General features: G+C 40.9%; 1 protein-coding gene across 1 annotated transcript in view; it reads right to left on the minus strand.

Annotated features, from left to right (window-relative positions):
• The window catches only part of MGA (MAX dimerization protein MGA), a 49,370-nt gene that overhangs the window by 13,169 nt on the left and 21,326 nt on the right, over positions 1 to 14,875 (minus strand). The window contains exons 12-17 of the mRNA XM_054400722.1: positions 13,358 to 13,878; positions 11,646 to 11,943; positions 9,819 to 9,935; positions 9,249 to 9,764; positions 8,302 to 8,601; positions 4,819 to 6,485 (exon numbers count right to left, since the gene is read on the minus strand). Coding sequence (XP_054256697.1) covers positions 4,819 to 6,485; positions 8,302 to 8,601; positions 9,249 to 9,764; positions 9,819 to 9,935; positions 11,646 to 11,943; positions 13,358 to 13,878 — 3,419 coding nt within the window. The remainder of the gene's footprint in view (positions 1 to 4,818; positions 6,486 to 8,301; positions 8,602 to 9,248; positions 9,765 to 9,818; positions 9,936 to 11,645; positions 11,944 to 13,357; positions 13,879 to 14,875) is intronic.

Genomic DNA, 14,875 nt, shown 5'->3' on the forward strand with positions numbered 1-14,875 from the left:
AATAAAAGTCTGATCACTGGTAAAGAGTGGTGGAAGCGGAGAGCAAAAGAAAGGAAGCTCTAAGATACCGAAACTGCAACATCTCCCTTGAAACAGACCTGCTGAGCTGCAACAGGTTACATAAATACACAGCACAGCTGCTTCCACAGCCCTTGTTAATCCTCCCTAGGGTGCAAAGAGAGAAGGAAAAGCATCATAAAGCCAGAGGAAAAAAAGCCTGCCTGAACAAAGATTATTCAAACAAAAAGACACTTACTGAATAGATACATGCCCTTATGTTGGAAGCATTGCATGTGAGAGAGGTACATGGGTAAGTCATTTTAACAGATCACATTTTACAACATAGATCACATAGAGGACTCCCTGACACTAGAAGCTTCCTGATACTTTCTCTAGCTTTCCCTTTATACAGCATCAATGCTGTGATTCCACATGCTTGGGAATGCACAGTTTTTTTGTCAGTGGGCAGTAATACTCTGTCTAGAGTTCATTTGGATATCACCACAATGCAGGGAAGGCAGATGTGCAGTGCAGTTCAAAAGACACTACAATCCACAGAGTAAGAGCAATGAAACCCCAGGAAATTAGCTTACTGTAGAAACACTATCATGGACAGATTTTGAGTGCTAACAACTTGCACTGGGTTAGCCAAAGGGTTGATCATAATTATCCAGCTAGAGCTGTTGGCAGAGTGGAAATTTCCACATGTTTTCTTACTGGACAAACAGTATTTAAACCCCAAAATGGGGAGGGGAAAAAACCCAAACAAACAAAAAAAACCCAGGTAAAAACTCTCCACTGCCCCACCAAGACCTTCACATCTTTAAGTTCACAAATCCTGAATATGGACATATGTACATAAAAAAACATTATTTGTCTCTTCTTCCATCTAGTAACAAAGAGAAAAATGCTTCAAGATGGTAAATCTTGCCTCTTTATTTCTGACTTCCTAACAACACAAAAAATACCTCTGAAATTGTGAAGATTGTCAGAAGTCCAGTGAGGTTCTGCTCCTCCTCATAAGGACAGCTACTCCTACGTAAGTTCTGCCAGGCTGACAGTAGGCTGAACCTTATTCATAGCCTAGTGAGAAAGCTCAAACTTTTAACATCAGTCTTTCCACACGTCCTCTAGTTACCAAACATCTCAATGCCTTTGAACTTGTACAATTCCTTAAGGAATGAAGACACAAGAGGCACAATTTGGCACTAGAACAGGAGTTCCCGTGTCACTGCAGAAATGCCAGCACTTCTCCCCTGTCTGCATTTCAATGCCTGTTTCTAAGCCCTCTCAATTTATCTGTCTGTTCCTGGCAGCCTACATCCTATTGGTGGTTCCTAAACAGCAAATCACCTGATGGTGGAGGATCCTCAATGACAATGCTGAGAAAAAAGGAGGGTAGATGATAGCAGATGTCGTTAGGCTTCACCCAAGCCTCCTTTCTGGATCAGTCTTCTGTGTTACAAAGTCTGAAGATTCCATATAAGCTCAGAACATGCAAAAGATTGTTAGAACTTAAATCACCCCAAAAAATATGTCACTTGCACTTTTTATTAAGCTTACAATGTTATAATAATTAAAAGGATATGGAAATAGTGTGAAAGTTCAGCTCAGCAAAAGAATGATTGAATCTTTTGGCATAATTTAAAATAAAATAAATTGCCAGCCACAAAAGCTATGTTAAGACTAGTAAGTCGAACAGGACGACGGGACTCATCTGTAGCATTAAAATACCACAACAACCCCGGCATGGTTTCGGCTTAAGCCAAGGAGCACTTAGGTGAACGGTTCACAGACAGAGTCTGTGACTTAGCCCAGGCCAAGTAGTCATTCTCAACAGAAATACCTGATGCAATCAACATGCCTTGGAGATCAAGAGTTTAGCATCATGTCCCAGACCACTGCAATTCTATTTGCTTAGACAAGAGCTCCTGATACCAAATAGTTTGTTTATATAGATATTCTCAGGTGGTTGTATTCATATCACCAAATGCACAGCAATCAACTCACCTAAACTTGTTTTGAAGCAATTCTTTGTAGGAAAAGCAAAAAGCAAAGATACCACCTCAGCAAGCTTTTCTTTTGTTTTTTTTTTTTTTGGTGAGTAGAAGTTTACAAGAGTTTCTCAAGTCAATTACACAAAGTTAACACAAGAACATAATCTGAAGAGCATCAATATGCAAAAATAAAGAAAAATGAATTCGTTACTGCAATAAGAACCAGTGTGGGGAAACATATTAAAAAAATAAAGTTATAGCTACTACAGATAAGTAGCAATTATCCTGCATCTCACTGGAGTTTATGGGGGCTTTAATGGCTGTTTCCTGAATAATTAAAATCAGTCCATATTGCAAACTAGCAGTGAAAGGGCTGTCATTGGTATTTCCACTAAACAAAAGCACTAGCAGACATGCATGTAACACTTGGCTTCTGTGTTTCCACTAGCTTAATGAAACAGATAAACATCCTCTTTATATGATCTGCTTACATGATCTGACTTCTGCCTGTCGCTTTGATGATCTGACTTCATCCAGCCTGACAAACAATACCAGTGCAGCCTGTCCTGTAAGCACTATGCTGATAAAAGAGCACACCCCAGTGAAAAGAACAGAGACTTAGATTTAAAACTGAATTCTCCACTAGACACTGACACACTAACTTAACTTGCAGGCAGCACAGACTAACAAGGCAAGAACTCACACAAAGTCTAGACAGGCTTTTCCAGTCCTCCAAGTTCTCATTCCTCTGGCTGACTACTCTAGAGCCAGCTGGCTCATGTTTGTGTGAGCTTATGGCAAAGCCATACCCCTATATAGCTTACCAAACATGTGAGTCAAAACCTGCATAGTAAGTTTCTTCCAAACCAAACAGTCCTTATAATATCCTTTTATTTAATTCCCTCTCATCATTCTTTTGCAAGACAAAAGAAAATACATCTTCAAAACATCAAACCTGATAACAGGTTTATCTGTGACCTAGACATTCTATCACCTCTTGGCTTACCCAGGTTCCTAAGACTACCTTGTTGCCTGGAAAATTTATCCACCACCAGGCATGAATCAGATGTGGTTCTCAAAACCTAATAACAACTCTGCTGCTGTTACTGAAGGACACAGGAGTTACCAAAATGTCACTCTCTAACTCAAGACAAGACAGCAACAGCTCACTTTTCAGCTTGGAAGAACTTCCACAAATTACACCTGCTTTTGGTTTCCTCATCTTTGTGAAGCTGAGATTCTAACACTTTGTCTGAGAACAGTGAGCTGGAACATGAATTGAGTAGTCCATTTTCCTGGAAGTTACATAGATTATCTAAAAGCCAGAGTTGTCAACTTCATCAGGTTACTCTGGATACAGTTAGCAGAAAAAGAAGTCTAATTTGGTTTTCACCTGCAAGAGGACTACACTAACACAAAAGGGCTGAAAGAACTACATACTTTCAAATTCCCAAAGACACTAACACGATCTCCTCTTCTTTTCACAGAATTAACCAGGTTGGAAAAGACCTTCAAAATCATCTAGTCTAAGCTATCACCCAACACCATCTAATAACTAAACCATGGCACTAAGTGCCTCACCCAGTCTTATTTCAAACACCTCCAGGGACGGTGACTCCACCACCTCCCTGGGCAGCCCATTCCAGTGGCCAATCTCTCTTTCTGTGAAGAATTTCTTCCTAACATTCAGCCTAAAGCTCCCCTGGCGCAGCTTGAGGCTGTGTCCTCTTGGTCTGTTGCTAGTTTCCTGGGAGAAGAGACCAACCCCCATCCAGCTACAGCCTCCCTTCAGGCAGTTGTGAACAGCAATAAGGTCTCCCCTGAACCTTCTCTTCTCCAGGCTAAACAACCCCAGCTCCCTCAGCCACTCCTCATAGGGTTGGTGCTCCAGACCCCTCACCAGCTTTGTTGCTGTGCTCTGGACATGTTTGAGCAACTCAACATCTTTCTTGAATTGAGGGGCCCAGAACTGGACACAGTATTCAAGATGTGGCCTAATCACTTTTGTTTGTTCTTCAGTTCTTCTCCAGGTTAACCTCTGTCTTTCCACTTTTACCTCATCCCTTACTTCTTATTTGACTGACTCTCAAAACCTCAACTTCATAAATTCTAAGAAACAACACACTGTTTCTTAAGGCACACATTGATACAGAAGAAGCATACCACCTAGTTACATGTGGAATTTTTCTTTTAATTTGGGGGTGAAATTTGATGGAAATTCTGTAAGCATTAAAATCTAAACGTATTTTTACTATAATAACCACAATGTTGTACCCCTATTTTATGACTTCTGAAGCAGTTTGTTTTCTGTTGAATATGACATGACAGCTTCCACACACTACTTAAGATTATCACTAGATTTCCAGAGGAATTTAAAAAGAACTTCAAACATTGCTTCCAGAAAGGAACATTAACTAAGGGCTACAAAAGTTAAGTAGAAGTAAACACTTTAAAGTAACAGAAATACTAGATTGGCAGCCACATTTTAGGATCATAAGTCATATTATGAAGAACTAAGTAGCTTGAGTAAATACTGGAGGAAGACATGCAAAGGTTCTATTACAGATTGCTACATGTAACTCCAGTTACCTGAAAAATGGGCAGTTTTTAAAAGGCCCCTAACAACACTACCTATGAAAAACCATGGAACTCAGAAGAAATAAGACATTTCCACCAGGAATCCCATTCTAGACTTTCTAAAGAAACTTAAGCCCAGAACATAAACATCGTATTTTGTGTCTTTCAAATCCATGTGTTCTGACATGTTTGTTAGTTGATTTAACAAAACAAGAAATCTCTTCTTAAATAGTTAAATGCTTACCACTTTTTCCACATCTATTTCCTCTTCACTTGCATAGTCAGAACCACCATCCAGCATCTCATCAGCAGAATCATCAGTTTTTTCATCCTCCTCTTCATCTTCCTCCTCTTCCTCCTCCTCTTCCTCCTCTTCTGTGTCATCAGCAGTTACATCAATAATGGGTACAAAAGCCTTTTTATGATACCTGGGTTCCTGTGCCCTTTGTTCTGCTACCAGGAAGTCACTTTTCTCAGATGTATCATCTCTGCTTTCCTCCTCGCTTTTATTTTCTAAAGCGGGTACAATGCTGGATATTTTGCTCCAAGAACTGTTGACATGTGTTACAATATCATGACCTGTTTTCAATCCTTCCTGACAATCAAAAGTATCTTGTTCTTTATTGTTACTGACTTCCAGCTTGACAGCATGCTCTACACCTGAAGCATTATCCTGCCCTCTCGCAGAACTGTTTTCATTCCTATTTTCTATTTTCTCTCCTATGCTTTCTGCTTCTGTAGAGCTGTTGTCCTCCTGCCTTTCCACATCTGGCTGCACAGCATCCCACTGACATTCTTGTTTGTTCTGAGACAGTTCAGTCCCTCTCTGTTCTGTCTTGTTCTCCAGCTGTGTATCTTGTTCTTGACTCTCTGACTGCCCAGAACTTGCTTTGTTGTTCTCCATCTGTGTTTGTGCATCTCCTTCATCCTCTTTTACTGGTTTCTCTTCCTGATCAGCATGTATTTGTTCCTTTCCATGGTTCTTCGACTGTGCTGTCTCCTGATTCTCAAGGCTCTGTGGATGTGCATTATCCAGAGAAGCAATTAGAGACTGATCTGAGGGCTCACAAACAGTTTCGGAATTAGTTGAAACAGCCTCCACTCCAGTTTCAGAACTGACAGAATCCTCCTTTTCATCAGAAGCCTCTTCCTCATCATTTGGCTTCTCACTAATGTACGAATGGTCAGATGATACAACATCTGCAGAAACATCATGCTGAGAAGTGCCATCATCACAAGAACTATCTGGCACCATTGAGTCCTTCTCTACCATCTCTAACACAGTGGAATTTTTATCAGGTGCAATTGTATCAAATGTGGACTCTTCAACATCATGTGACTGGCTAACTGGCAACTCATTTTCTTCTTGTTTCATATCTGACACTGTAACCTCAGGCTCTGTAACTTCAGTGTCATCTGAGTGTGAAGCCTTCCCATTCTCCTTCTGCTGAGCAGCACCTGAGTCATCTTTCTTACATATTTTCCGGTACTCTTTCTTCATCTGAAGAGATGCAAAATGGTTGAGAATAGAGTTTGGCACAGTTTTCTGTCCTGGGAGCTGAAGTAAAGCAAAACTACTGGATTGTAAAGGTATGAGATTAGCAGTGGTAGATGGCACACTACCTGAGCTGCAGGTTATTTTAGACTCAGAAGTTGTTTGATTTGTCACACTGCTAGCAGCAGGAGGAGACATCCTCAGAGTCAGAGTGCCTGCCTGTGACACAAAGTTTGTTACTGAGGGAAGAAGAGAAGATGCTTGAGTGGCCGTGCTAGATGTAGGGGATAACTTGGGTACTACAGCTTGCACAGTTGAATTTGTGGCAGAAGGAGTGGAAGACAAAGAGGTAGCAGGAGGCACAGGTGGGTCAGGAGGTTTAGAAGGTGTAGGCAGCCTGATTCCTACAACAGATCCTGTGAGGAAAACAAAACATCAACTAGTATTTGCCAAAACCAATTTCCTTTTCTTTTAGTTTTAGTATTTGATGCTGTTTTAAGTAGCCAGCATTCTCGAGGATCAGAATGTAAGCAGGCATTTGACCACAAGTTCTGGTTGGAAAAGACCTTAAGAGCATCAAATCCAACTGTTAACCCAGCACTAAACCATACAGGGTGAAAAAGCTGGTACTGCATAAAGGAATACGAACTGTTGAATTTTTATATGGAACACCCCAATAAAACAAGGTGGCTGCTCAAAAAGTTAACAGATTTAACAAGTTCTAGTAATAAGCTTTTTAATCAAAAAGGACTTTAAAGGCATTTAAAGGCCTCTGCATTTTACTTTCCCGTTTACTGGAAAACAGGAAAATGGGGATTTTTCTTTTTTTAATTCATTTATTCCCCCCCACTCCCAAAAAAAGTCTTCCACAGATTAAAGCAAACTATGACAAGATTACACAATTATACCACAATCTTTTTCACCTTCTGCAGCATTCCAGAGCTCTGTAAAAAAAGGAGGAAAACCACCACCACTGGCAACTAGTTTCTCTTAAACAGCAAAAGCCCAAAGCAAGAAAGAATTCAATGAAGTTGTTGACTGACTCTTTACTACACCTCTTGCTCCAGCTTCACCTAAGTAAGGCACAGGATTATTTTCTCTCCTCCCTACAGTTTTATTATCTACTATGCTTGCTCTCACTTCTCTCTCTCTTTTCAACACCACTCTGCCTCTGTAACTTCCAAGATGCTTCTTTATAAAGGGAGAACAGCAAAAAAAGTCCTCCTGGAACATAAACATGCATTTAAAAGATATTTTGTTTATAAACATTATTTACAAATACATACAACAAAATAGTCCAACAACCACCCTACCTACCTTCTGTCAGACACCTGCAATTTCTAAGTCTTTCAAACCTTGTCTTCAACTATGCACTAGAGAAATAGCTGAAAATCAAACTTATTTTTCTTCTTATACTCTAAGGAGGAAAAACCCCAGCAACTTTGTACTGTAGGGTAACATTTTATTTTCTAGTAAAAGCATTAAAGCAAACCAAACCAAAAGAGAGCAGTGCATCCATTGAGACACAAGTAAAACTCATTCTTTTAACAGAATCTCCAACAAGAATTATTTTTGGATCAACAGAAATTAAGTTATGAAAGTACAATGGACAAGGCTCTGTTGTCACACAGAGGTTCTTTACTTGCTGCACAAAACTCCCAGATTCTGGTGACTCAGCGCTGTCTGCATTTTAGACACATGGAATTTAAGTTCACAGATTCATAGTACGGTTTGGGTTGCAAGGGACCTGAAAGATCACCTAGTTCCAACCCCCTTGCTAGGGGCAGGGACACCTTCCACTATATCAGGCTGCTCAAGACCTCATCCAACCCAGCTTTGAAACGCCTCCAGGGAAGGAGCATCCACAACCTCCCTGGGCAACACATTCCAATGTCTCACCATCCATACAGTAAAGAATTTCTTCCTAATATCCAGTCTAAATCTACCCTCCTCAAGCTTAAATCCATTCCCTCTCGTGCTATCACAATAAGCCCTTGTAAAAAGTCCCTCCCCAGCTTTCCTGTAGACCCCTTTCAGGTACTGGATGGCTGCCTTAAGGTGCATTGCACTGAATAATTACATGACGTTCTTCAACCACTCAAGCAGAACCAAATTAAAACACTGTTCAATTACTTCCATCAAGAGAAGGAACATCAGAGAGATGCTTTTAATGCATTGTTAATTTCTGGGTGACACACTGGTCAGTCAAGGAAGAATCATTGCACTTTGTACCTGGATTGCGAAGCATCATCGGCTGCACATTGGGCTGGGCACCTGCAGCTCGAAACTGCTGCAGGGGGACAAGCTGAATTATCTGCCCATTAGGATGCCTGAACAGGTTAACAGCACCAGGGCTCCTGAGGGGCTGAAGGATCATCCTCTGCCTCTGAGCCTGCTGTGTGTTGTTTAGCAGCCGCAAAGCAGGAGACGTCTGATGCACAGGAATCAGCAACAATCGAGGTCCCAAACGTTTCTCCGTTCCAGGAGACAGCTTTGGGGGAGTCTTATTTGCAGCTTGTGGAGAAGCATCTTCTGAAACATTCAAAAAGGCATATAAAAATCAGCCTAAGACAACAGCCTATAAAGCAAGTGCTTTTCTTGATGAAAACAAGCACAAGTGTTTTGGAAACAACTGGATCTCTTTAAATTTAAACCCAATTTTTTTACTGACAGAATGAACGTAGAACCAACCAGGCCAAAATCACAGTATCACAGTACATTAGAGGTTGGAAGGGACCTCCAGAGATCATCAGGTCCAATAGTCTTTTCCATGCAGTTCCATCAACATTTCTCAGCCATGACTCAGAAGACTTCTGTGTCAATGATGAGAGAGTAATTTCCTATCTACTTCTTGGACTCTACACTAGCTGTGAAATTCTAGCAGTTATAACTGTGCTGTACATTTCCCTAATTGGCCAAGGAAGAATGTGAGACTGCTAGCTCATTTCATAGCAGTCACTGACCAGACAGCTACAGTTTTTTCCTTTTCTATTGGCTCAGGCTGGAATAAAACAAGCAACTTAAGAGATTATATTTCTTATCCTATTTTAAAAAGGAGGGTAAAGCAAGTGAACCTATATTTAAATTGTGTTCCACAACTGCAGCCTGTCCAGCTATGAAGAAGGCAGAATAAAAACAGTAGGTGTTTGCAGCAATAACCCAAATCACCTAAGCCTTACCTCTTTTTGGAGTTAACGAAGGACTTGAATTAACTCTAGGTGGTGTAACTGGAACAGAGCTGGGAGAGGAAACCGGTGTGGTCACCACAGATGTAGCTGTTGTAGCTGTCACAGCTGTTGTTAATACAACTGTAGAAGTCGATGTTGTGACAACAGGAGAAGTAACAGTTGGTGTTGCTACTACAGTTTTAGGCAATGATGTGGCTGTTACTGGTGAGACAAGCCCTGTTGCTGATGCTGTGTTCACTGTGGCAGCAGGAATGGGGGATGAAGAAGTAGCACAGATGTCGAGTACAGGTGCTGCAGAAGCAGCTGTGAGTGTAATTGCAGAACAGGCAGGTTGATTAGTTGTTGCTTGGCTAGGAGTGGTCACAGCAGATGCCACACTGGTACCTTCCACAATAACTGGAGAAGCAGCAATGGCTGTAGTGAGCATAGGAGACACTGTGCATTGAGTCAGAGACGGCTTTGAGGGAGCTGCAGGAGCTACAACCATTACTGGTGCAGGCTTGATAGCTAACTTTCGTGGCTCTGACACAGGCAGGCATGTGCTCGTTGCAGGCCTGATACTGAAATTCTGTGATTCTGACAAAGGGAGGCGTGTGCTCATTAGAGGAATCTGCCGTAGGGCTCCAGCTCTGTTCATAACAAACTGTGCAAACATACCACCAGGTGAGGGTCGGGCAGCTGCAAATAAAAACTCACAGGTTAAAATTTTTACCAATTTCCCCTGCGCCTTTCATAAAGAGCTACACTTGCAATTTCAGCATGAACCTGAGCCTTCCTTTCCTTTGTACCTTGTAACTGAACCCTTAATGACAGTCCTGAACATGCCTTATATATTACAAACACATCTGTTTTATTTCACTTCTACAGTTCTTTGGGGTTTTTTTTGGTTTGCTTTTCCCCAATTCTTCCTAGTCACACAAAAGAATACGGTCTTGAGGGGCTGTTCTGTATTGTGAAACTTGGAGCAGATAATTCTAATTACAGTACAAGAAAACAAACACCTATGTGAATAATGGGCTCAAATTGCTTTTTCAACCTCTAATTCTTGCTGTAACAGCTTGTATGATCTACATTTCACGGCTTCTTTGTTTACATCCCCCTTTTACTGCATCCGTATCTTACACAGCCATGGAGGAAAAGGGCAAGAAGGAGGTAAGAGTTTGCGATGTTCCCTTCTTGCTGCAGTGACATTTGTGCAATAGAGGATTAGATGGGACAAATTTGAGCAAAGTCAAGTAATCACTACTGGGAAAATCCTTCCCATCTTTCCTTGCTCTCAAAGGCATGAGAATACTGCACCTACATCACTGCAGATTCAGACAGGTGAGTAGAACAGTATAGAGATCATGGAGCAAGTCCAACTTAAATAGTGGAGTTATTCATACATCTTTAACCCAAAAGATACCAGAACACTTATACAGGCAACAACCACTTCACCTTTCAATGAAATGCATCCATCTCTTTAATACTGCATAAACATACAAAACAAGAAATTTTATTTTAAGAGAAAAAAAAACAACACACCCATTTACATGGTAATAAAAGTTTAGGCAGAAAAACAAGCAATCAGAAATTAAAAGTTTTGCCAGGACACAGGTAACATCCTTTTCTCTTGCAAAGCTTCTTCAGATCTTTAATTAATGTGTGGGTGGATGGGCACTAAGTATCTTTTTTTTTGTTGTTCTGAAGTCATGCGAAATGTAATAGTTAAAGGCAACTTTCTCTCTTGGCACGTTGGGGTAACCGTTTCAGTACCAACTCAGGCACAAGGACCACATGCTTCTTCCAATACTCTTATTTTCTTTACTCAAAGTGCTAAGTCCAACCCTGTTTAGCTTGTGAAATCCAATGAGGTTACTGGATGGTGTGGTTATTTGCTGCACACCTGTTGTCTCACTAATCCAGATTTGAACCATCTTGCCTTTCACTGCTGTTTCACGCATCGTTGGTGGTCACAAGAACTCCAGTTTTAAGTGCAACATCATCAGACTGACTAACAGAACCACCACAGGTTAGAGTGATCCTTTACTCAAAATACTTTTAAGTTATATCCATGTTTGATGAAAGGAATTAAAATCATAGTAAGGAAACTCTCAAGACAAAAATCCAAGCTTAACATTCAGTGTGTGTCCATCCACTCTTCCTTGTCTCTTCAAAACACGCTCTACTAGCATTAATAAAATAACTAATAGTCAACATCTGTAATCTTATTCTGAAGTAAAAAAAAACAAAACCTTTCTGCTTTAAAGAAGTTATTTATTGCAAAAAGTCTGTTAGGTAGGCAAGGCAGCCCTAGGCAGCATGCTCTGCTGCACAGAAATCAACAGCAATGCTGTACACTCTTCAGCTTCACGCAATGTAAAACACAGTAAGAAGTTTCCAACCTACCTATCTGTCTCTGTGCTGGGACATGGGTTTTCAGAGTCGTCACAGTGGGGGTTGAAGAAGTGCTGGTGGAAGATGTAGTATTGGGAGTTGATGTTGTGGGCACCTGGACTGATGGTGTCCCAGAAGCAGCTGCATTACCATTGGATGCTACCTTGGTGATCATAGTACTGAGGGTTGAGATATCAAGTACTGTGGGTCGCAGCCTGCCTGCGATATAAGCTGCTAGCCGATTGGCAGGATGCAATGCCCCCATCTGTCCCAAAAGCAGTTTGGCCTGAGGATACCTTTTATCATTAACCTGAAAAAAGTGGAAAAGGGAAACTTTGTGAAAAGAATGCTAGCTCACCACCTCTGGAGAGGTGTTTCATCTCATGGGACTCCTTTGCAAAAAACCACTGCAATTCAGAATGGGAATTCCCAATTTCCTTACTGCCCAGGAGAACTTTAATCAACTCTGCTACACCCTTATAAAACAGATTTTAGATGCTACTCAGACTCTGAGAAGCAGAGTCCAAATGAGCATGTGACATCACTGAAATCAGCTAGTGAAGCTAGCACCTATTTTTCCTGTCCCTTACTTACACTACAGTCCTGTATAAAAACAGGTTCCGAAATTTGAGGAGTTTGGGCTAAAATTCTCAAACCTAATTAACACCTAGCATCACAATAGGAAGTGTGTCATATACATTGGGACAAAACTCAAAAGAGCTTTATCAGTTTTTTTCTAATCTGTACTGTTGTTTGAGACTGTAGTTTAGGTATGGTAAGTTGGCTAACTTAAAATTCAGTCATAGTAACTACCTGCATGTGAGATTAAAAACAGAACATCTTTCTGAATGTCAGGCTTTATGCCTAGTGGTCAATACAAAGTTTTGCCAGTGTTGTACTTTACTTTCAGGTAGTTTGATAATCTAAAAGCCAAATATATTTAACATGCTACTACATAATAATTGACTCTTCATACTGATCAAATTTATTTAAAGTACAACATGTCCACCTACATTTTTCTCTCCTGTAGTTTCTCTTTCTGAAGATGCCATATTGAAAAGCACTACTGAAATAAATTTTACTCTGATTTTCTAGTTCATATGCCTTCTCTGAAAGTGGTATTACTATAGACACAAATACCTTTGACTGAAAAAAAAAAATCTTCATCCTAGCTGCACAGTAGTTCCTACCACTGACTCATATTACCAAGTTGGCAGCATGAAACTGCAGGGAAAGGGCTGACTTTGAACTTAGCATTTTGCAAAAAGGATGCTGGCTATTAGTGAAGATTAACAGAAAGCTGTAGCAAAGAGCAATTTAACATTTACAGCTTCCTTTCAAAGTTTTGTCCCAGTGTACATTTCCTCAGAAAATATTCTTTTCATGCTCTCTCAAGGCCAGTAATTTATAAGTATCATCTGTCAAATGGATCTGCAGGGAGTTTTTCAAAGCACCAGAAAGATATTCAGAGAGGTTCTGTACTTGGGCCACCAAGCCCTAAATAGCTAAAATGACAAGCTAAACCATTGGAATTCACACTTCCCATGAGATTTCTTGTTACTGAGGCAATCTTGAAAGGGACAAGCTTATGGAGAAGGCAGGAATGCCACAAGATACTAAGAATCCTATTCGGGACAGCAAAAAGACTGTTCTCTCCTTCAAGGAGTTCTGGGATACTGGATGAAACTGAATCTAATCTGCACAGTAAAGGCAGAGGGACCCACCTGAATCAAGCCTGAGTGGCTCATATTAGCTGTGCGTTTGTAGACAACCAACTTTCCTGCAGGAATAATCCCTGCATAAAAAGGCAAGCCTTTGCCCCCATGCAACTTCTCCTGCAGTTTGTCCAGTGTGTTTGCCCGCAGGAACTTTAGATTTTCTGAGGTTTTGCATGATGACACTTGGCTACCAGGAGTCTCCAAGACAGGCACTTCAGGCTTCTCATCCTTGTCCTTGTGGGATGGCACTGAAATTTTCACTCTGGAGGAGTAGACAGGAGGGTGGTCCTCATCCTGGGCCTTGTGTTCTGAAGCCAATTCAATAATGAAGCTACCCACTTTGAGGCACTGTGGCGCATTACCGTCGATATGCTGAGATAACATGGTCAAGATCTTATTGTGATCTTCCTCCAAGTTGCAGTCAGAGATAATCTCGATAAGTTTGGTTGGTCCACCTGGAGTGGTGTGATGAACATAGGAGGTGGAAGAAGAGTCCCCCTCACTATGGGAAGACCACCAGCTTTTCTCTGAGAAAGAATTGAAATAGGTTTCTGCAATACTGTGGTATTTCAATCACCTGGATATTCAAACAGTTTCATTCTGCCCACACCTCCACCCTTGTCTCAGCTGCAGGGCAACAACAAATAAAAGAACTGTTCAAACCATCACTTCCCCTTGCAGTGGTTCACCAACAAGCAAAACCTCACTGCAAAACTCATGTAACTATTTGTCACAGTTCATTCCCTGCAGCCATACCATTTCCAGTTGCATCCCATTGCATCACAAGCTAAATACAGCTGGGTTGTTTCAGTACATGGATGAAAGATCTCCAAGCAACACCAACATGCAGCAGAGAGCATCACTGGTTATGCAAAAGATGGCACTTTTCTCTTGGAGTCAGAAAAGGACCAGTGTCCTATAATGGCAAACATGCTGCTAGCAGAACTGTCTTTTGCAGAAGATGTGTATCAGGAGCATGACCTCTTGTTGTCATTAAAGATCCAAAGTCATTTTTTTGCAAAACTGTAAGGATGTTGACCCCTGTGTCCTGGCCATTTTAATTTCACCTACCAATTCACAAGCATTTTCTACTTGTATTATTTTTCCATTCCCATCCTTAAACGTGGAGTGCGCTGTTGTATATAGTGAACAGTAAAAAAATCCAGCTCAAAAAGGCAACTATATTTCATCAGTTGGTGACATACATAATGCCTCTAGGATACCTCTCACTTTAAAGTTCAGAACTTGATTTTGGCCACTTCAGGCCGAAAGAGAGCACAGATGCCTAGCCTACTTCTTTAGGAACTTGAAAATCAACCCCAGTATACATAATGGAGCAAAATTTCAATTCAACCTTTCAACTTGTACTAAAAGAATTCAACATCAAGCAACTCTAAATGAAGCACAGGTGCTCCCTTGTCCAGTTCTAAGTGGAGAACATGAGGATCCCATCCTCACAGTACTACTACTTGGACAGTTAGCAACTCTTCAGTAATTATGAAGAAAACCCTCCCAAAACAGACA

The sequence above is a fragment of the Indicator indicator genome, chromosome 4 (assembly GCF_027791375.1).
Source record: "Indicator indicator isolate 239-I01 chromosome 4, UM_Iind_1.1, whole genome shotgun sequence".
In the NCBI taxonomy this organism is placed as follows: Eukaryota; Metazoa; Chordata; class Aves; order Piciformes; family Indicatoridae; genus Indicator; species Indicator indicator.